The 24,052-nt window shown below is 44.7% G+C and overlaps 1 protein-coding gene and 1 long non-coding RNA gene across 8 annotated transcripts in view; one reads left to right on the top strand and one right to left on the bottom strand.

The window, feature by feature from the left end:
- Window positions 1-24,052, top strand: part of LOC147031773 (cyclin-dependent kinase 13-like) — a 182,107-nt gene that overhangs the window by 114,762 nt on the left and 43,293 nt on the right. For 4 of the 5 annotated variants that reach the window (XM_085867298.1, XM_085867291.1, XM_085867288.1 and 1 more), the window contains 2 exons: window positions 15,993-16,207; window positions 16,477-16,768. In XM_085867298.1, the coding sequence (XP_085723424.1) occupies window positions 15,993-16,207; window positions 16,477-16,768 (507 nt within the window). The remainder of the gene's footprint in view (window positions 1-15,992; window positions 16,208-16,476; window positions 16,769-24,052) is intronic. The other variant, XM_085867306.1, reaches the window with a different exon arrangement.
- LOC147031771 (uncharacterized) overlaps window positions 881-24,052 on the bottom strand; it is a 143,383-nt gene continuing 120,211 nt past the window's right edge. For all 3 annotated transcript variants that reach the window (XR_015054250.1, XR_015054252.1, XR_015054251.1), the window contains exons 2-3: window positions 9,667-9,850; window positions 881-1,233 (exon numbers count right to left, since the gene is read on the bottom strand). This is a non-coding gene — a long non-coding RNA (uncharacterized LOC147031771). The remainder of the gene's footprint in view (window positions 1,234-9,666; window positions 9,851-24,052) is intronic.

The following is a 24,052-nucleotide window of genomic DNA, read 5'->3' as shown; positions in this document are numbered from 1 at the left end:
GGCCATTTAGCCCATCATGCCTGTGCAGCACTACCATTAAATAAATCCATAAGGCTCTTGACTCAGTTTCACTGGGGGGAGGAGTGGGGATGAGATACATGTGGCAGGCACAGGGACAAGTGTTATAAATGCAAATAAAACCAGAAAAAGAATAATCAGAGATTGCAGACCCTCGCTAGGACTTCTTTTGTGTGGCATTTGTGTACCGGTGTTATGTAATTAATGAGACATAATTACAACTGCCACTTCATAACTGCCGGCAGTGATAACCGGGTACCAAGACATCCCACTTTGATGCAACCCTGCTTTGATCGGACACTTGACGCTGATGCATGACGTTTATTATTATTCACGCAATCCAATGAAGCTACCAAACCATGTGACATCAATTATTCGTGAATACTCTGGTATACTCAAGGTGTGGGGAACACTTGTGTGAAGTTTCCCCTCAATTTGTCTGGCCGTTCTGGAGAATATTTTCATAAGAATCCAGCCACAAGTTCGAGATATCATTAGGGTTGGGCACACATCGACTTTTTCTCTGTTGTCCCGTTGAAAGGAGTGTTTTTATGGCCATTTTTCACGCTGATCACGAATCCGTTGAAATTTTTGATCGAGGATGATGTCTTAGGTTTGTAAAATGCAAAAAATCAAAATGGCCACCAAATTTACCCACTTTTCAGGTAAAATTTGATAATTATGGCTTACTAGGGCATGTAATATGTCATTCCTTATGTTTTCAGGGTCGCTGATATCGATAATCATACTTTTAAACTCGTACAGGTCAACCAGACTGCCCCAGGATGCATATTGCGATAAAATCAGCACAAAAATGTGAGCGTGACCATAATTTCAAAGAATCAAATCAAGATATCCCAAATTTCCGTAAACTACGACTTTAATCATCACATCAACATCTCCTCAACATTCAAAGAACTTTTTCAGCAATATATCGACATCGACAGAAACATTGTCTTCTGCTTTGACAGCATTACTGATAGATGTTTTCAGTTCGTCTACACTGAACTTCTCAAACGTGAAAGTTTTTGTTCCATCGGTACATTTCACTCTTCGCTTCTGGCGTATATCGGGCGCCACTGTCGATCTAAGGGAGCCTATTTCCTTGAGTAGTTGTGATTCATTAAGTCTCTCAAGAGAGTCAAAGGAAATAGGAGTCACTGGACCTCCATGCTTCTTACACTAGAAGTCTCGGCAGACATCACTGTTGATTGTCTGTAACGACACGAAAAACGTACAACATCAAAAACAAAGGATATAGTTGATTAATCAATTCAAAATTCGTTCTGAAATTGAAAAGTGGGTATTTTCCATAGAAAATACCCATGTTTAGCGATAAATCCATACAACCATCATGTGTCACTGTTTTGACCTCATATTCGACATCAGCGACCCTGAAAACATAAGAAATGACATATCACATGCCCGAGTAAGCCATAATTATCAATTTTTACCTGAAAATGGGTAAATTTGGTGGCCATTTTGAATTTTTGCATGTTACCAACCAAAGACATCATCCTACGTCAAAAAGTTCGACGGATTCGTGATCAGCGTGAAATTTGGCCATAAAAAACACTCCTTTCAAAAAAGTATGGTCGTATGCCCAACCCTAATATCATGCCATATATCGTTTTTGGCCCCATCTCTCAATGTTCAAGAATCATTACAAATTAAATATTTCTCGGATCCGGATACAGATTCGGATCTTCACCGAAATTGAATCGATTCATCTTTGTCACACGCCCACCCTGTCCACCAAGTTTCGTCTGAATCCATATATAATCTTTTGAGATATTGTGCTATATATAGTTTTTGGCCCATCTCTTCAAAGTGAAGAATCACTTAAAAAAATTCTCAGATCCGTTATCCGGATTCAGATCTTCACCAAAATTAAGTGTTCCTGTCCTTGGTTGATCAACTACATACACAAAAACAATTCAGAACGATTGCTTGAAAACTGACCAAAAATCATGTGACAGACAGACAGACAGATGCGACAGACCAATAAACTTGGCAAAAAATTTTTTATTTCCCCCCCCTCTCTCTCTCCTCTCCCCCCACCCCACCTCTCTCCCCTCTCCCCCTCCCCATCTCTCTCTCCCCCTCTCTCGACCACACTCTTTCTCTCTCCCCTCTCTCTCTCTCTCTCTCTCTCTCCTCTCCCCCTTCTCTCTCCCCTCTCCCCCCCTTCTCTCTCCCCTCTCCCCCCTTTTCTCTCCCCTCTCCCCCTCTCTCTCCCCCCATCTCTCTCCCCCTTTTTCTCCCCCTCTCTCTCCCCTTCCCCTCTCTCTCTCCCCTTCCCCTCTCTCTCTCCCCTTCCTCTCTCTCTATCTCTATCTCTCTATATCTCTCTATCTCTATCTCTATCTCTATCTCTATCTCTATCTCTATCTCTATCTCTATCTCTATCTCTATCTCTATCTCTATCTCTATCTCTCTCTCTCTCTCTCTCTCTCTCTCTCTGGCTCTCTCTCTCTCTCTCTCTCTCTCTCTCTCTCTATCTCTATCTCTATCTCTATCTCTATCTCTATGTGTATCTCTATCTCTATCTCTATCTCTATCTCTATCTCTCTCTCTCTCTCTCTCTCTCTCTCTCTCTCTCTCTCTCTCTCTCTCTCTCTCTATCTCTATCTCTATCTCTATCTCTATCTCTATCTCTATCTCTATCTCTATCTCTATCTCTATCTCTATCTCTATCTCTATCTCTATCTCTATCTCTATCTCTCCCCTTGCTCCTCTCTCTTTTCATCAAAGTGGAGTACATTATACAATTCAATGTAAAAAAGCTGAAACAACTGATTGCGGAGGACACAAAGGCTCAACTGACTGACAAGAACCTTTGTGCTGGAGAGTTCAGCTTCTATGCCATCATAAATGCAGCTCTGACCAAGCAACACTGGGCAAAGGAAATGAGGAACAAGCAAATCTGTGCCAAAGGTTACCTTAAGGCCCGGTCACACCTTGACGTTTTAGCCAACGTATGCCGATTTTTAAAAAAAAATTTCTAAAACGCTGGCACACGCTGAATACGTTATGGGTAAGTTTTGATAACATTGAGAGCACGCTGAAAAACACTGCCATACGTCGTTGTACGCTGGCTTTAAACGTTGTACTTTTCGGTTGTCCTCAAATTTTTTCATGCTTGAAATTTCACGACGTATGCCGGCGTATGACTCACACGTTCCGCTACGCTGGCCACAAGTTGTATGCACGGTCTGCGATCGTTGACAAACGTCAACACATGCTACTTGTAAGTTAATCATAAGTTGAGACACGCCGAGGTAATGTTTAGCTTACCCGAAACTTATTTCTAACCTATGATTAACGTGTTGTTGGCACGTTACGCGATCGTTGCCACACATCGACAGACGTTACTTTTAAGTTACTCATAGGCTGAAAGACGTCGGTATAATGGATCGTCCTTGCGTCAGCGTCCACGGCCACGGCCAGGACACTTATTTGTAGCATTCTTCAAACTTTTCTTCGGCATGACGAGGATGTTCACACTTCGATGTCGAGCTTGGCTATGATTCCAATTGTCCATCGGCAGCGTCTATTTAAAATAGTCGAGTTTGAGCGTTTTAACACGTTCAGAAGAAACGCTTCAAATTTCAAAACTCCAGCGTCAAAAAACAAAGGCGAGTAACAGCAATTTAAATCGTTCATTGTAAACAATGAAAATAGCTGAGTGGTACCGTTTAAAAGTCGTTGAGTGTAAAAAAAATCGAATTGTTGAGCGCTAGCGTCTACTTTCAATAGTGGGGTTTGAGCGATTTAGCACGTTCAATAGAAACGATTAAAATTTCCGAGCGCCAGCGTCAAAAAACAAAGGCGAGTGACAGTAATTTAAATCGTTCATTGTAAACAATGAAAATAGCTGAGTGGTACCGTTTAAAAGTCGTTGAGTGTAAAAAAAATCCAATTGTTGAGCGCAAGCGTCTACTTTCAACAGTGGAGATGCAGCCATTTAAATCGTTGAGTGGCAGCCTATGAATAGCAAACCCCACGTCACCGGCAAATGATAAACTGCCGCACGATATGGATAAGTTAGGCTATCGTTGGGCATAGTTTGTGAACGCCGGCTTCACGATAATTATTCGTTGGTATATCGTATCTATAAGTAATCAAAGCGCTCTATGCACATTATTAGTTCATTGTGCATTTGTCCAACCCGTTATGAATAGACCTAAATCGTAAAAACAAGCTATAGCTCATTGTTGAAAAAGCCCCATAAAAAATTAGCCGCGAAGAACTTCGAACAATGGTGAAAAGATGTCTCCTACCCGTGGACACGCGGACGCAAGGACGATCCATTATTAACCACACCCTCCCCCTCACACTCGCCTACTACTGCCAACATGAACAAACTAATACTAATACTAATACTGATACTGATACTGTTACTGCTGACATGGACATCGACTCAAAAAGAACTCGAAAACACTGTTGGGTTCCCCTTTTATGAGCAGCATTTTTATATGCCAATTCCCAAAACCGCTGGGAACACGTCTTTATATGGCAGTTGTAAGCTCGAAACACGTTCATTTATTTTTTTTGTCGACCGGAAGACGTCATTGGAATACGTCTACATACGTCGATGTGTGTTGGGACTACGTAAAGAATTGGTTCAAAGCACGTCAAACATAAGTTAGAAATAAGTTTCACGTAAAAAAGACATTACCGCGACGTGTTTCGACTAATGAGTAGCTTATAAGTAGCGTTTGTGGACGTGTGTAAGCGTCCACATATCGTGTGTAAAACTTATCCCCATCGCATGCGGAACGTGTGTCATACGCAGAGTACGTCCAAAATTTTTGAACATGTTTAAAATTTATTGACGTACTCTACTTACTACGACGTATGATAGCGTACTTTAGCGTTCTACTCACGTATACCAAACTTACTCGTACCGTATTTGACGTGCCCCAACGTTTTAGACACATTTTTCTTAGGTCGGCATACGCTGGCAAGATCGTCAAGGTGTGACCGCGATGTTGTCACTTCCATTTCTACGGCAGTTATGATTCGAATCGTTGTGCGTCAGCCTTTTAATAGGCTACGTCACGACATCGTCGGCGATGCGTGCAACGCGCTATGCCTAAGTTAGACTATCGTTGGGCATCGGTTGTGTAGGCAGACAACAGGTTCAGCATTCGTTGGTATAAGTTATCTAGAACACAACGAAACGTTCTGTGTCCGTTACCAATGCGTTATACATAAGACCAAGTCGCTATGAATACGTCCGAATCTTTAAAAAAAAACATCAAAAGTTCAACGTAAGCCAGCGTTTTACATACATTTTAATACGTTGCCATCGCTGGCTAAAACGTCAAGGTGTGACCGGGCCTTCACTGCTGGGAATTATCTCATAAGTAAGCTTCCATTGGCTAACAAAGTCCTGACTCTGCTTTGCATGCTAGAACCAGGCATCCACAACCAGGTCAGGTCAGGTCAGGTATGGGAGCATGTGCCTGAACAGCACGTCGCTGCGTCCACTTTCCGCCGGTACTCCAGGGGCCTCCGTCTGGCCATCCCCCAGGCAGATGCCAGGCCCATCCCCATCTCCTTGAGATGATGGTCAACCTGTTGCAATCATGAGGCACGTGGTCGACCCACTGGCCTCCTCCACTCATGAGACTCCCTCGCTGAGAGAATCTGGTGAGCAGGATCAGAGTCAGGAAAACGAGCCACATGTCCATACAGCCGCAACTGACGCTCATGGACTATGCAGGTAACAAATCTCATCCGAGTCTCTCTCAGCAACCGCTCGTTGGACACAAAATCCGACCAGCGATAGCCAAGGATTCTCCGAAGAGACCTGGTACCAAAGGAATTAAGTCTCCGTCTCAGATCCTTGGTCAGAGTCCAAGTCTCGCACCCATAGAGCAAGACTGGAAGTACCAAGGACCTGAAGACTCGGACTTTCGTCCTCCCGCACAGGTACCGGCAGCGCCACACCCCATGATCCAGTGAATCCATGACTTCCCAGGCCCGACCCAGACGTCGATTGACCTCTGACTCGCAGCCAGCAGAGACATGAATATCACTGCCAAGGTAAGTGAATCTCTCCACGACCTCAACATCCTCACCACAAACAGACACAGACAGGACAGCAGCATCCAAGATGTCACCGAAAGCCTGGATCTTAGTTTTGACCCAAGAAACCCGTAATCCCAACGGCTCCGACTCCTCATTCAGCACCTCGAGGGCCCCCAAGAGGATGTCTAAAGTCTCCGCAAAGATGACTGCATCATCTGCAAAGTCAAGGTCCGAGATCTTGACATTCCCAAATGACGCACCGCAACTTGATCTCTCCGACATCCTCCCTAGAATCCAGTCCATACAAGTGCTGAAAAGTGTGGGGGCAAGTACACATCCCTGACGAACTCCAGTAACAACTGGAAATAAGTCAGAGATGGTACCACCACACTTCACAGCACTCTCAGTACCAGAGTAGAGTTCAGACATCAGATCGATCAGTTTTGGTGGCACCCCACGAAGACCAAGAATCCTCCAGAGGACATCCCGATTCACTGAATCGAACGCTTTACAGAGATCAACATAGGCTGCAAGCAGCCCCTGCCGAAACTCTCGTCTGCGTTCGGTGAGGACACGAAGTGCAAGGATACGGTCAATCGTTGACCTCTTTGGTGTGAAGCCTGACTGCTCTGGACGCTGGTGCTCAAGCAGATGGTGGCGAACCCTATCGAGAATTATCCGAGCAAAGACCTTGCCCGGCACTGAGAGCAGCGTCACCCCTCGGTAGTTGTTGCAGTCTTGGCGATCACCCTTCCCTTTCCAGAGAGGGACAACGAGGCCCCTCTTCCAGTCAGTTGGGATGATGCCTGTGTTCCAGGCAGAGCACAAAACTGCATGCAACGACACGAGTGCAGCATTTCCACCAGCCTTGAGAAGTTCGGCATGGATGCCACAGATCCCTGGAGCTTTGCCCCGTTTCAACTGGTTCACCGCAGCCCGTGTTTCCACAAGCGTAGGTGGACCACAGTTGATTCGAGGGTCAGCAACAGGGATTGTAACACCCTTGACGTCCAACGTGACAGTTGGGGGATCAGCCTGGTACAACCGCTCAAAGTAACCGGCCCAGCGGTCCTTCACTCCAGACTCCTCTGTCAAGAGCCTACCACTCTCTGCTCGAACTGTAGTGCTCCGAGGGATGGGCTTGGATGAACGTAATGCGCGAATTCCCCTGTAAGCGGGACGAGAATCACCTGTCCACAGGTGATGCTCTACCCCTCACAGATTCCTCGCACATAGGCCTCCTTGTCCACCCTCAGTGCACGTACAGTTTTACGCCTCAGCTCCCTGAACAGCTCAGCTCTGCCATTCAGCCTGGCCCTGCGACTCTGGTCAATGGTATCCAGTGTCCCTTGAGAGACAAAATTCTTCTTTGCCCTGCGGTGAGCTCCAAGGCATCCACCGGCAACATCAAGGACGGTGGTCTTGAAGGCGCTCCACAACTCTTCAGGACCCCCCAAAGCACCCAGACCCCCCAAGTGTCCACTCAGCCTGTTCGCAAACTCCTCAGCTACTCTCTCATCCCTGAGCTTGGCAACATCCAGCCTCGGCTGGGATGGTACCATTCTCCAGGATTTAAGGTGCAGCTTTAGAGTTGCTACAACAAGCCTGTGGTCAGTATTGAGGAACTGAGCACTCCGGTAGACCCTGCAGTTCTGGATCATCCTCCAACGACCGTCAATGAGGACATGGTCAATCTCCTTTGCCACACCGCCAGCGTTGGAATACCAAGTCCAGCGATGAGCTTGTGGGCGCTGAAACCATGAACCAGCCACCCTAAGTCCATGACTTCTTGCAAAGTCAAGGAACTTAGTGCTATTCTGGTTCATAGTTCCTGACCCATGGGGACCAACACACACCTCATAACCATCCCTATCAGTTCCAGTCGATGCATTGAAATCCCCCAAGACAAGAAGTGTATCTCGTCTGGGGCACTGATCAACCACAGACTCGAGTGTGGCGTAGAATGCATCCTTCACGGTGAGATCACTCGCCTCAGTCGGAGCATAAACAGAGACCAGGGAAATGACACCTAAGGAGTGACGAATCCTTAATCTCATAATACGCTCGTTGACCGGTGTTACCTCAATTATCATTGGGGTCAGCTTATTGGACACAGCTACAGCAACTCCTTGGGTATGGTAACCATCAGAGCGACCAGACCAATAGTAGGTGTAACCACCCACCATTATCTCGCCGCAATCCGGTCTCCGAACCTCAGAGAGAGCTGCAATCCCGATGTCCAAACGCTTGAGCTCAGATGATAACAGAGACAGGTGATCATCCTCTCTTAGGGATAGGACATTCCAGGCACCCACCCGAAGGGACCTCCTCAGGTTAACCCAAGGAGACCGCCGTCTGGTGGACGACACCTCAGCACCACTCCGACACACTCTCCCGCAATCTGACCCAGGGATGTTACCCCGTGGTTTCCCTCCTATCAAAGATTGGGGGTCCCGAAGGCTTTGCCCCAATCCCGTCATCCGGTGAGCTGCCCTGCGAAGGGAAGCTGCACAGGAGGTACTCCCACGGAGTGGGTTTTCAGATTTTTTTGCGTTTTTGCGTTTTGCAGAATGAAGGGTTTTACGGTGGCCGGAGTGCAAATCCTGCCACCAACCTCCTAATGAAAGTAACCCAACTGCAGGAGGACGTCTGCAGACACAGTTGGGCACTAGATATGGATGGCCGTTGGCTCACAAGGAGCTCCTCCGCCCTTTGACAGGTTTTGTTTTTAATCCTGCTGGGTGTCCATATCCAAACACCCTCCTCACCAGAAAACCTGGTGGGGGAGACAGTTTAGTCGCCGACAACCCGACCATGGAACAGGTTAGTACAGGTTTACATGGTACCTGTAGCAGGTCACAGATCGAACCTGACCTGACAAAACCTGAACCTGACCTGACCTGACCTGACCACAACCAGAGTTCGACATATTTGTCATTTGAGGAGTTGGCTATCCAGATACCAAATGTCATCAAAAAGGAGTCACTTGGTGATCTACACTTGTAAGTTCGAGCATACGTCATGGACTCAGATGTTGCTGATACGGTTGTCTGCTATAAGCAAGTACCAGTCTGTGAATCTAGAATTGACCAAATTTCTGGTCACTTATGTTCAGGTTAGATGGTGGTACTTTGTTCGTCGGGGCAAGAACATATCCACTGTATTACTCAAATGGCAATTAAAATGGGGACTTGTAATTTAATTTAGTATCTCAGGACATAAAGATCTTCATTTGTGGAGTAATTCTTCCAAACAATTGCAATTAACAAGATGTGTGGCATTCACTATTCATTATTATTCATTTAATTTATGATAAAATGCTGTACTAACTGAAAATAATCTTCCCAGCAATGGATGTTTATGTGAAATGAAGAAATTCTTCCACAAATATCCTTTTAATTTGCATAGTTTTCATTTTTTTTGTTACCATTTGGACAGGATCACCCCCAAAATGCATATTTTGACATCAAAGTTTCAAAATATTACGGGGGAGCATACCCCGGACCCTCCTAGTAAGTAGTCTTTTCCTCTGTACTTTCCTTTTTAAAAAGTTCTGCAGTTTCACCTATGGATACAAACATCTTTACCATTTCTATACATGGACCTCACCTGTGGATAATGGAATGGACAATAATTATTTTCCAGTTTCCAAAAGTGAGTGCAATTGCTTGCATTTGCTTCAATATCCTTGGCCAGTTCAGCCATTGACATTATTGAATATTGAATGTTCTCCTCAAAACCATTGAAAATTGTCTGAGGGCTACAGTATGTTGAGAATTTTGAAAAAGATTTCCTGCAAGGCATTAAGTATACTGTCAGGTTGATTTTCAGTGTTAAATAATGATTTATCACTCTGATCTATGCACTTAATGACCACTTGGAAAATATCACATATGTTGACAGGAAGACCACCCCACCCTGGAAGTAATTGGGTGTGTCTGTGTGTGGTTGGGGTGGGGTGGGATGTGGGGTAATGTCAAAGAATGACCTTTTAACATGGTGGTTACTTTGACCTTCTTGGGTTTAAAAAAAAATGTGGGGGGGTGGGGGGTTGTGCTTGTGCTTGCCTCCACACTAACCTCCCAGAGCTGCTTTAAAATATGTACCATGAAGATTACAATTTTAACTTATCATTTTTAGAATGAATGCCATCGTGCATTTAAATGGACTGAGAGATCTTCAAATATTTTCTCCAAATCTTTTTTTTTTGTATATATAATATAGTCGAGGCTTGTGAAAGAGCGCGTACTGTGAACAGATCAGGATGTAACAGACAAAAACAGGAAAACACGCAAAAAGAACAGTAGAGATGCACGCAAAAGAAGCAGGAGAGTGGGAAAACACCAACAGCAGTGTTGAAGGCCAAGATCGAAAGAGACTTTGACAAACAATGTGAGTGTGGGTAGGAACGAGTGTGGGGCAGGAGAGGACAATCTCAGATGATGAACATGAAGACCTGGAGGGAAAAATTAGATTGAAGAGGATGTGGAAGTTGATTCCACAGGTGGGGAAAAAAAGGAACAAATGAGTGGACATGAGCAGTTATTTGTACTGCTTTCGCAAATCTGTTCCATTGTATTGTCTTTTTATTTTATTTTTGTCTACAAGGTTGAGGTTTGCAAGTTAGAGGGTTGGTTTGGGGCAGGGATTATGGGGGTAATAAAGATTGTAGATAAGGATGTGCCTTGAGTTGGCAGTGTGCTTCCTGCCTGAAGCACTGAGATAAAGAGTGGGATGGCATGGCTTCTTGGTGGCTGTTCCACTTATGGGAGAAGCTTGAAATAAATGAGTTGAGGCATGCAATCACTGTAGTTTTTGTATCTTTAACCATGAGAGTGCTACTGGAAGGACATGTACACGAGAGCTGTTGAGGAGGGTTGGAGGGCTGAGAACACAGAGGTAGACAAACTCGAGAGGTTGTCGGAAAAAAGAAAACAGGCCACCAACCTATCTGTAATAAGAGCAGCAGACCTTATGCTTCAACCTCATTGAGGAGATTTCAATAATTTTGAGAGCTTTAGATGCCACAGAATCCAGGAAAGACATACGATGCTTGGACCCCAGCCCATAGGAGACAGCAGTGCTCCATTCAGCAATGGACAAAGACCTTTATAGACAGAGTAGTTCGGATTTTTCAAGCAAAGACTTGGAAAGACGGTGGATTCCCTGTCTGCGGGTGACTTTGAAGGGCAGCCTCGCTATATGAGTAGCCCAACAGTGGTCACAACTGCTGGTGAAACCTGTAAGTCAAGAGACAGCCATCTTCAGTCGCTGACCATGGAAGTAAGTGGGTTCATTTTAAAAATACTTCCAAAACTGAGATTTTCCAGGAGGATGCAGCTGCTGTACGCTAATCAGATGATTCAGGGTGTGGAGTGTGGAGGAGTCTGTAAAAGCGAGATTATTTTCTGGAGCATGGGAAAGGTCGTTTATGTCAATAAAGGAAAAGACTAGGTCGAATACACTGCTTTGGGCCACTTCAGCTTTCATTGTGGGAGTAGAGGAGGGAGGCCCTTTGTTCACAGAGCTTGGCAAGCAAACCAGGATGCCAGACTGTTGAATGTCCAAGTTATGTCCAGGAAGACAGTCCTAACTTCTTGTTTAAGATTTAGGGCCTCCAGTCATTGCTGAGAGTGGAGCAGAAACATTTCCATTGTTGAGTGACCTGGAGGGAATCCAAGCTGGTGGTCAGAGACCACGCTGTATGAAACACGATAGACTTTACATCGGTTCCGATGATGAATTCCATGGCTTTGCTCGTAATTGGAAGCAAGCTTATTGGACTGCATTAGTTCAGTTTATGTACTCTTATTGTGGACTGGAGTGTTTTTTTTGTCACCGACATCAAGCATATGGGAGGCAGCCAATAGTGGAGGACAGACTGAAGAGAACAGTTGAGAATGTTTTGAAAACTTGAGCACTGTTGCCAGCTGTACAGAATGTTTTTTTTTGTTTGTTTGTTTTTTTACTTTTTGGGTGAGAAAGACACCGTCCAAAAGACTGGGGGTGAGAGGGTAAGGTGGGGCTGGAGCAGGATAGGTTGGGTACATAAGACTTCACGCCAAACACAGAGTAAGGATATTCTGCCTTATCTCAGGCAGAGTCTGCTAATCTCAGACAGAGTGCCATTTTTGTTGAGGTTTGGATGGATGGGGAGCACACACCAGAGATGAACAAGGTGCCACCATGACTTTGAGGAAGGTGACTGGTTCAGAATTCAGCCTTGATAATTAGCAAAGTGATGTTTTCTGGCATGCCTCAGGATTGAGAGCACTTGTGAGCATTACAGAGTGACTTAAAGTTACCCTTATTTGGGTTTGTTATACATGTTTAAAATGCAAATTGCTTGACTGCATCTGCCTTCCCAGATAATTCAGTATACCAAGGCCGAGAGGATGGATAGGATACGAAAGACAGGGTGGGATATTACCAGGACATGAGAGAACGTATGATTTTGTGAAAATATTCCTCTGCGAAATCAATATCACATGCTGTGGAAGTGGTAGCCCAATCCTTTTGTGAGAGGGCAGATGGCAGTCCCTGTGAGTTAGCCTCTGTGTACAGCCATATTCTGCATTGTTGAAGTTGTTCCTTTTTAATAGCTTGAGAGATACGGGTTGTGACAAGAACATGTACAGAGGAGCTAAGAGTGTCAGTGGCGGTGCAGAAGGAGAGATTGGATGGAAAGTTAGTCAAAGCCAGATCCATGACAAAGGACGTACCAGCTTCACAAGTCAGCATTTGGAAGTCAGCAGATGAGATCAGACATGCACTGTTGCAGAAAGCCTTAGCTGCAATGCAGTGCCTGGTTGTTGCAAATATGACACCCAGCCAGCTCGCATGGTGGTATTTGAAATTGCTGCAGATGAGGAAGCAAAGAATGCTAGTCTGGGATGGATAGAGAGATGGGGCAGGTAGATTACCCCCTCCAAGCAGGTCATTCGTGAGTTTCCTGAATTCTTACCAACAATCTGATTGCGACATGGACCATTTCACCTGGTAATTCTGTTAAGACTGTCTTTGTTTCCATTTCCTGTTCATGTATGGGTATCACACAAGTGACCGCTGTGGCAGAATTGAATGAAATTCCTACTGTGGCAATGTTCACAGTCATTAAGCCACTGTTTCTCCTTCTTATGCCTCATTACTTTGCCTCTTTCACTTTCTCATATAAAGAAGAAAGGTAATGCCAAATCAACCTTTTTAGACCAATTATCTCAAGCCAGCTGTTCAACCTATAGGCCTTGTTACAGCCACCACATAAGGTGGATGGAAGTTGGTTTCACCCCATCTGTTGGGTCGCTGAAATAGGTGACCCTTATTGTCAATAATTCTGTCTGTTTGTTTGGATGTTTGTTCGTTTGTCATCAGCATAATTGGTAGTAAAAGTGGGCCGATTTTGACCAAACTCGGGTGGTAGGTACATCTTATGACCTAGTGCTTTGGAAGTTGTGATGGTTGGTAGGGACGCTTTGGTTCCCTAGCAACAACCAAAAAACCTTCAAAATCGTTACTGTTCACGTGAAATCAATTCTGAAAGCCATTATCCCACGTAGGGTTATGAAATTTGGCACGAATGATCTACAGGTGATGCTCTATCAAATATATTCCGGTTTTTGTGATATATGGAATAGTTTACCCGCAGCGCCCCCTACAATTAGGGTATGCGCGAAAATTGGTGAAAATTGAAGGCCCCCGAGCGACCAGGTGAGTGCATCGATACGAATGAAACTTTGCAGGTTCATGGTACTCAATGAGTACTACAACTTTGCCTCAGGACATATTGACCAATTTCGCTTAGGTCAGGGGTCAAAGGTCAATTAGTGCAAAAATCGATAATATGCGAGAGCTGGAGGTGTCTTCGCGCCAAATGCTACTCCTCCTAGGGTTATGGTCGGGATGGTCATGAAAATGCACACTAATCGTCTGGAATACATTGTGCACAAACAATCGAGCCGGATTTTCGATTTAGATCTTTGTTCACCCACAGCACCCCCTCAAACTTTGGGGATTTCCGATTTCAAACCGCATTTTCGGTACTTTTCATTCAAATGGATACCGAGTAGTTATCAGTGGATGGAACTGGATGAGATTTGATATGCATAATCTTAAGGTGATTGCCTATCTGCGATATGACATCCATTTTGCTCTATGTCTTATAGTTTCCAAATGGCAACCCTCTCAACTTGGGTGTCCGAGGGCCATTGAGCATTCCTGCTGAAACTTCAAAGTACACTAGCTCCAAGACAATTCAACCGAATCGAATGAAACTTTACATGCTTATAGACCGTAATGAGTACTACAACTTTTCTCGTTTGCATAATGACCTATCTCGATTAGTTCAGGTGTCAAAGGTCAATAAGTGCATTTTTCGGTCAAAATGTCTATTCAAGCTGTCAAAACGGCTCAAACTGATCCAAACAAATTTTTGCACGTGAATACTCCCCGATGAGTAGTACAAGCTTGCTCATTTGCATAATGACCTATCTCCACTAGGTCAGCGGTCAAAGTGTCGCAATACTAACAGTCCTGCTCGGCGACCCATCGCCGCCTTCCGGCTTGTTTGTTTGTTTATTTGTCTGTGAGCAGGATATCTCAAAAAGTTCTGGATGGATTGAGATGACAAGAAGAAAGTGTGACAAGAACGAATTGATTAGACTTAGGTGAGGATCCGGGTGAGGATACGGACGCTAGAATTTTTAAGTGATTCTTCACCTTTGAGAGATGGGGCTAAAATCAACAAATGGCACGCTATCTCAAAATGTGATGGACGGATTCTAATGAAACTTGGTGGAGAGATTGAGTGTGTGGCAAGGACAAATTTATTCGATTTTGGTGAAGATCCAGATGAGGATGCAAGGATTTCTTAATTTTTAGGTCATCTGGTTAGAGATGACCTAATAAAACCAGTCTCGATGTCCGTATGTCCGTACATACGTCCCCATTTTTTTCTTCCGATTTTCTTGATATTTGGTATGTGGGTAGATGTCGATGAGTGATGACCTTTGACCCGATTGAAGGTCAATGTCATCACTCCAAAGTTGCGAAACCGTCCATTTTCAAAATCTATCTCCTCCGCCGTTTATGATCCGATCTTCAAAATTCCTTCGGATTCTGATAATATGGAACAATATCTAAATTTGGTCGGGCTGGTTTATTTAAATTCGTCCTGGTTATCGAGTCACATGTCTTGAAAGTTGGAAAAATCGTCGATGTGATGCAGTCAAAAAAAAATTCGCCCGATCTTGATGAAACTTGGTATGTAGGTAGGGGTCGATGAGTGATGCACGACGGTATGACTTTTGACACGATTGAAGGTCAAGGTCACCGATGCTGTAAACTTGTGAAATCATCCATTGTCAAAATATCATCCGCTATTTATGACTCAGAAATGCAGTTTGATTTCTGAGGTCCGGTTTCTATCCTTTTGAAGACATTGATTATAAATGTTCCAAATCAACCATTTTCAAAATCTATCTCCGGATAACTCAGAAATGTAGTTTGATTTCTGAGGTTTTCTATCCTTTTTACACCCGGGCTTTCGTCTGTTCGTTGAACCAAAAGAGAAGACGACATCGAAGCCATTCTTAGCCGATCAGAGATCCACATCTACAGAGCTTCAGAGATTACCGTCACCCCCAAACGGGGGTACTTTTTTTAAGTGCTTCTTCACCATTGAGAGATGGGGCCAAAAATTACATACATGTGATATTTAAAAAAGTTGTGGATGGATTACAACAACTTGGTGGATGAGTTGGGTCGGTGACAAGAACAAGCTTATTAGATTTTGGTTAATGTCTGGATGCAGATCTGACCATTCGGTGGAATATAAAATGAAACTGTTCAGCCTGGTGGTGGTATGCTCTCTTCCGAGTACCGTTCTCGTTCTTTAGCCTGCATTCTTCTTGTTCATCTATGTTCTATTGTTTCTGTAGGAGCCACTCAGCAGCTGACTCCAACAGAGCTGTCCATACTGATCGAACTTCTGCAGTCACGTGGTACACTGAGCCTGGCACAGCTCGCCCAAGCACTCAATATTCAGGTGACAGGCGAGACGCGACGACTACTTTCCAACTTGACATTGCCGCTTGGCCTGTTGAGCTCTGTTGTGAAGCAGCAGCAACAGCAGCAACAGAACACAGGGGCACAGGTAAAGAGGTTGTGATATACAATTGGTGGAAAAGCTCAAGGAAACAGAGACTTTCAAAATATTTTTTTGTTATTTTCAAGTTCATTATATATTATCTTCAAGATACTAAATTCTTTTGACATTGTGCCCATTTTCATGATTCATCTTTGTAGAGCTGCAACACACTAATACCAATGCTGTGGTATCTTCTGAATCTGCTTGATATGCTCAATTTGTTTAATGTGTGGAAGCACCACTCTTTTTTTCTTTTTCTTTTTTGTTATCTGCAGAAAGGTGACAAAACCACTGTGCCGGTGTCTGCCATTACACTTGAGGGACATCTTGGAGAAGGAAATACGGTCGTAGAAGAAGGAGCACTTCAGGCTGGGGATTCTGCTCAAAACGTTATGGCATTGATCCTTGCTCAGCTTCTAAAAGGTGCAGGTCAGGAAAATAGAGCCGATGTTGCGCAAGTGTCAGATGGTGGTGTTCAGCAGCCCCCTTCTGAGCCTACTTTGGCAAGAGATGAGGAGCCATGTGCAGTCTTCACACCGCCTGATGCTACTTGTCATCCCTCAACGGGTAGGCCACTAATCATCTTCATGTGGGCCTAAGGTTTTACTCGTGATGGCTGTGGGTGTTGGCTCAGTGTAGTTAGTTGATTTCATGATTTTTCATGTTTTAATCTTAAAAGTGTAACATAGTTTCCAATGGATGTCGGTTGTGAGACCTGGATTGAAATGGGAGCTGTTAACTTTGAGTATCAATCTTGTTATATCTATCTACCTTCTGACTCATGTTTATTTCTCATAGTTCAAAATTACTCACTGATGAGTTGAACACTACTTTGAAAGCATAAATTTAGATTTGAGTCATGCGGTATTCAGGTAGCATGTTAAGTTCCCTTGAAATTTTGTGATGAAAGCAAGCCACCCATTTGGACGTTGTTCGGAGACTCCAAATAACAAACAAATAAGAAATCGTTGGGAGTCTAGGAATTTGCTCTGATGTTGATTGTGAATTATTCGGTCATCTCTATCATCTCAGTAGAGATGACCTAATAATAAGTCTCGAAGTCTGTCCATCCGTACGTCCGTACGTCAGTCCGTCCACAATCAAACCGAGTGGATACAAATAACCACGAGTGGAATGGATAGAGGTCGATGAGACATGCACAACATATAACTTTCAAGGTCGAGGTCAACGTCACGAGGCTGTCAAAGTTGCGAAAATCGTTGATTTCAAATCGTATCTCCTCCCTCATTATCAAGAGAGATCAAATGTTATTAGTGATTCAGATACTATGGACTATTATCGAGAACAACACGAGCCATTTTTTTGAAATTTGCTCTCGTTCCGATTTTAGAGCCCTTCAAACTTCGCTCTGATTCCCCGTATGGGCCGTTCATAAAGTACATACAAAAACAAAAATAAAAGTATTAAATTAAGAACCGGAACTCTCTGAGACAAATATTACATTTGAAGCTTTTGTCAGATTTAACTAAAACAATGGAACACAAGTTTATATGCACACTTACTTTCATTTATGACATTAACATTGTCTTGATTGTCAATTTGTACTTTTATTTTCATAAATGACGTGCTGTGATATTAAAAGAAAAAGGTAAATTACACCGCGAGGGACTGCATTGTCATGACTTACAAACATCGGTTCATAAGGAACTGCTAGCTTTGCAAGCGATTAGCGATGTATGAGGGGGGTGGGTGGGTGGTCTCTAGCCTGCATACAGAGGGGGGTGGGTGGTTTTGAAACCCGGAAGTAGAGCGTACGTACTTTATGAACTGCCCCTATTCCAGTCTGGCACAGAGTTACTTTCAACCTCTGGCAGAGATTACCGGCACTCCCGCTCGGGGGTATTTTTGAAAAACAAATCCAAAATATTGCTCTGAAGTCATTTCGGTCAAAGAGATGCAGACAGTTTCATGTGTATGAAGTGGACTTTACACTTGAAATATATCAATATGTATGCAAAGTGAAAATACAGCAATCAGTGAACATTGGCCTTAGCTATGCCTTCAGAACAATAATTTATGCAAAACATAATTGTCACATTCATGTAAAACAATACTGAAGTTCTTTTTACTCATCAAAAATACGACTATGTGGTCAGAAATTATTCTAAGTGCACGAGTACATGGAGTTCTCGACTTACGAGGAAGTTGTGTTCAGAACAATCATTCTTAATGTGGATGTTCATAAGTCGGAATTCAATTTCTCATCAACTGTTATAATAGGGTTGGGCACACATCGACTTTTTCTCTGTTGTCCCGTTGAAAAGAGTGTTTTTTATGGCCATTTTTCACACTGATCACGAATCCGTTGAAATTTTTGACCTCGGATGATGTCTTTGGTTGGTAAAATGCAAAAAATCAAAATGGCAACCAAATTTACCCACTTTTCAGGTAAAATTTGATAATTATGGCTTAGTAAGGCATGTAATATGTCATTTCTTATGTTTTCAGGGTTGCTGATATCGATAATCATACTTTTAAACTCGTACAGGTCAACCAGACTGCCCCAGGATGCATATTGCGATAAAATCAGCACAAAAATGTGAGCGTGACCATAATTTCAAAGAATCAAATTAAGATATCACAAATTTCCGTAAACTACTACTTTTATCATCATCTCAACATCTCCTCAACATTCAAAGCGCTTTTTTCAGCAATATATCGACATCAACAGAAACATTGTCCTCTGGTTTGACAGCATTTCTGATAGATGTTTTCAGTTCGTCTACACTGAACTTCTCAAACGTGAAAGTTTTTGTTCCGTTGGTACATTTCACTCTACGCTTCTGGTGTATATCGGGCGCCACTGTCGATCTAAGGGAGCCTATTTCCTTGAGTAGTTGTGATTCATTAAGTCTCTCAAGAGAGTCAAGGGAAATAGGAGTCACTGGACCTCCATGCATCTTACACTAGAAGTCTCTAGGTCATGGTATGAACAACTAGGTCATGGTATGAACCTACCGACCAAGTTTCATCGTAATCACCATTGTATTCATGGAGCACTGGACCGAACAGACAAGCCGTGATTCATGGCCTAATGTTCTCAGAGTTTTGTTCCAAGGGCTCTTTTCAGGATTGTCAAGGAGCCCCGGACAGCCTCCAGCTGTAGTTTTTTTTAGCTGTGTTGCGTAGCGAACGCTGGCTCTAAGAAAGCTCCGCGTTGTTGTTCTTCTTGGTCTTCTTCTTCTGGTGAAGACTCTGGGGGTGAGAATAGGGAGTGAAGCAGGCAAGGAGGCTACATGGAGGTACCTGATGCCCTGAAGCATCTGATGCCCTAAACGCACTTGATGCCCTGGAGGCACCCGATGCCCTGGAGGCACTTGATGCCCTGGAGGCACTTGATGCCCTGGGGGCACTTGATGCCCTGGGGGCACCCGATGCCCTGGGGGCACCCGATGCCCTGGGGGCACCCGATGCCCTGAGGCCACCTGATGCCCTGGGGGTACCTGATGCCCTGGAGGCACTCGATGCCCTGGAAGCTGGCAAAGCAAGGAGATTGACTGGTGGAATGATGCGGCTCTTGGACACATTTGTCCTTGTTGTGGTAATGTTCACAGTGATGGTTTGTCAGATATTTGTGAGGTTCTTCTTCATCAATACTGTTGCTCCAATTATCACTGGTATGATTTTGGTGTTCTTCGGCTTCCAGGATCTTTTCACTTCAGTCTTGAGGTCTTGATATTTGGTCATTTTCTTGATTTCTGGGTTATTTTGACCAAAATCACCAAGTACTGAAACCTCAATTAACAACGCCTTATTTTCCTTTTTGTACCTCAGTGCTATGTCCGGTTGCAGCACTTTGTTTTTTTTATGTTCACGCTGGATCGGATCATCAGGTCGTATGTGAGCATTTCGTCCTTGTTTTCAATGACTGATTTTGGTTCGTGTTTCCATGAGTTTTGTGGAACTGGGATATTGACATTTCTATAGATGTAACATTGTTGTGCCTTTGTGTGTACAGCTGTTCTGACATGAGTTTTTTTCACATCCCAATAGGAGGTGGCTCATGCTTGTCTGATTAGATCAGTCCTTCCATCTTTTCGCCATTTGTGTAGTTTCCTTGGTCTTGGGCATTTATAATTATTCATTCTCCATTCCAATTGAGCTGACCTCTTAGCCATTCCAGTGAACCTTCTTTGTCTATCCCCAATCTGTCCAACTCTTTGTGTATATATATATATATATATATATATATATATATATATATATATATATATATATATATATATATATATATATATATACATATACATACATACAGTCATCCCCCATTTATCGTGGGGGTTACGTTCCAAACCCCCCCCCCCCCCCGCGAGAAGTGAAAATCCGCGATGAATGGACGCCTCCCCCAAAAATGCCTATTTTTTTATAAACGCGGTGTATAAACATGATTGGGTTTGATTTATATCGAGTGCATAATAAACGCTGGGCAGTGTATAAACACGATTGGGTTTGATTTATATCAAGTGATTATTAAACGCTGGGTGGTGTGTCAACACGATTGGGTTTCATTTATATCGAGTGATTATTAAACGCTGGGTGGTGTGTCAACACGATTGGGTTTGATTTTATCGAGTGAATATTAAACGCTGGGCGGTGTATAAACACGATTGGGTTTGATTTCTATCGAGTGATTATTACACTGGAATGTCCTATCCCGAAGAGAGGATGATCACCTGTCTCTGTTATCATCTGAGCTCAAGCGTTTGGACATCGGGATTGCAGCTCTCTATGAGGTTCGGAGACCGGATTGCGGCGAGATAATGGTGGGTGGTTACACCTACTATTGGTCTGGTCGCTCTGATGGTTACCATACCCAAGGAGTTGCTGTAGCCGTGTCCAATAAGCTGACCCCAATGATAATTGAGGTAACACCGGTCAACGAGCGTATTATGACATTAAGGATTCGTCACTCCTTAGGTGTCATTTCCCTGGTCTCTGTTTATGCTCCGACTGAGGCGAGTGATCTCACCGTGAAGGATGCATTCTACGCCACGCTCGAGTCTGTGGTTGATCAGTGCCCCAGACGAGATAAACTTCTAGTCTTGGGGGATTTCAATGTATCGACTGGAACTGATAGGGATGGTTATGAGACATGTGTTTGTCCCCATGGGTCAGGAACTATGAACCAGAATGGCACTAAGTTCCTTGACTTTGCAAGAAGTCATGGACTTAGGGTGGCTGGTTCATGGTTTCAGCGCCCACAAGCTCATCGCTGGACTTGGTATTCCAACGCTAGCGGTGTGGCAAAGGAGATTGACCATGTCCTCATTGACGGTCGTTGGAGGATGATCCAGAACTGCAGGGTCTACCGGAGTGCTCAGTTCCTCAATACTGACCACAGGCTTGTTGTGGCAACTCTAAAGCTGCACCTTAAATCCTGGAGAATGGTACCATCCCAGCCTAGGCTGGATGTTGGCAAGCTCAGGGATGAGAGAGTAACTGAGGAGTTTGCGAACAGGCTGAGTGGACACTTGGGGGGTCTGGGTGCTTTGGGGGGTCCTGAAGAGTTGTGGAGTGCCTTCAAAACCACCGTCTTTGATGTTGCCGGTGGATGTCTTGGAGCTCACCGCAGGGCAAAGAAGAATTTTGTCTCTCAAGGGACACTGGATACCATTGACCAGAGTCGCATGACCAGGCTGAATGGCAGAGCTGAGCTGTTCAGGGAGCTGAGGGGTAAAACTGTACGTGCACTGAGGGTGGACAAGGAGGCCTATGTGTGAGGAATCTGTGAGGGGGTAGAGCATCACCTGTGGACAGGTGATTCTCGTCCCGCTTACAGGGGAATTCGCGCATTACGTTCATCCAAGCCCATCCCTCGGAGCACTACAGTTCGAGCAGAGAGTGGTAGGCTCTTGACAGAGGAGTCTGGAGTGAAGGCCCGCTGGGCCGGTTACTTTGAGCGGTTGTACCAGGCTGATCCCCCAGCTGTCGAGTTGGACGTCAAGGGTGTTACAATCCCTGTTGCTGACCCACGAATCAACTGTGGTCCACCTTCGCTTGTGGAAACACGGGCTGCGGTGAACCAGTTGAAATGGGGCAAAGCTCCAGGGATCTGTGGCATCCATGCCGAACTTCTCAAGGCTGGTGGAAATGCTGCACTCGTGTCGTTGCATGCAGTTTTGTGCTCTGCCTGGAACACAGACATCATCCCAACTGACTGGAAGAGGGGCCTTGTTGTCCCTCTCTGGAAAGGGAAGGGTGATCGCCAAGACTGCAACAACTACCGAGGGGTGACGCTGCTCTCAGTGCCGGGCAAGGTCTTTGCTCGGATAATTCTTGATAGGGTTCGCCACCATCTGCTTGAGCACCAGCGTCCAGAGCAGTCAGGCTTTACACCAAAGAGGTCAACGATTGACTGTATCCTTGCCCTTCGTGTCCTCACCGAACGCAGACGAGAGTTTCGGCAGGGGCTGCTTGCAGCCTATGTTGATCTCTGTAAAGCGTTCGATTCAGTGAATTGGGATGTCCTCTGGAGGATTCTTGGTCTTCGTGGGGTGCCACCAAAACTGATCGATCTGATGTCTGAACTCTACTCTGGTACTGAGAGTGCTGTGAAGTGTGGTGGTACCATCTCTGACTTATTTCCAGTTGTTACTGGAGTTCGTCAGGGGTGTGTACTGGTCCCCACACTTTTCAGCACTTGTATGGACTGGATTTTAGGGAGGATGTCGGAGAGATCAAGCTGCGGTGCATCGTTTGGGAATGTCAAGATCTCGGACCTTGATTTTGCAGATGATGCAGTCATCTTTGCGGAGACTCTAGACATCCCTTTGGGGGCTCTCAAGGTGCTGAAAGAGGAGTCGGAGCCGCTGGGATTACGGGTTTCTTGGGTCAAAACTAAGATCCAGGCTTTCGGTGACATCTTGGATGCTGCTGTCCTGTCTGTGTCTGTTTGTGGTGAGGATGTTGAGGTCGTGGAGAGATTCACTTACCTTGGCAGTGATATTCATGTCTCTGCTGGCTGTGAGTCAGAGGTCAATAGACATCTGGGTCGGGCCTGGGGAGTCATGGATTCACTGGATCATGGGGTGTGGCGCTGCCGGTACCTGTGTGGGAGGACGAAAGTCCGAGTCTTCAGGTCCTTGGTACTTCCAGTCTTGCTCTATGGATGCGAGACTTGGACTCTGACCAAGGATCTGAGACGGAGACTTAATTCCTTTGGTACCAGGTCTCTTCGGAGAATCCTTGGCTATCGCTGGTCGGATTTTGTGTCCAACGAGCGGTTGCTGAGAGAGACTCGGATGAGATTTGTTACCTGCATAGTCCGTGAGCGTCAGTTGCGGCTGTATGGACATGTGGCTCGTTTTCCTGACGCTGATCCTGCTCACCAGATTCTCTCAGCGAGGGAGTCTCATGAGTGGAGGCGGCCAGTGGGCCGACCACGTTCCTCGTGGTTGCAGCAGGTTGACCATCATCTCAAGGAGATGGGGATGGGGCTGGCATCTGCCTGGGGGATGGCCAGACGGAGGCCCCTGGAGTACCGGCGGAAAGTGGACGCAGCGACGCGCTGTTCTGGCACATGCTCCCATACCTGACCTGACCTGATTATTACACGCTGGGCGGTGTGTAAACACGATTGGGTTTCATTTATATCGAGTGATAATTATTAAACGCTGGGTGGTGTATAAACACGATTGGGTTTTATTTATATCGAGTGATTATTAAACGCTGGGCAGTGTATAACACGATTCGGTTTGATTTATATCTAGTGAATATTAAACCCTGGGCGGTGTGTCAACATGATTGGGTTTGATTTATATTGAGTGATTATTAAACGCTGGGCGGTGTATAAACACGATTGGGTTTTATTTATATCGAGCGATTATTAAA

The sequence above is a fragment of the Eptatretus burgeri genome, chromosome 2 (genome assembly GCF_056783735.1).
Source record: "Eptatretus burgeri isolate ZD-2024b chromosome 2, Ebu_testis_v1, whole genome shotgun sequence".
In the NCBI taxonomy this organism is placed as follows: Eukaryota; Metazoa; Chordata; class Myxini; order Myxiniformes; family Myxinidae; genus Eptatretus; species Eptatretus burgeri.
Note: the sequence above shows the minus strand (reverse complement) of the source record. Positions and strands in the feature narration are given on the sequence as shown.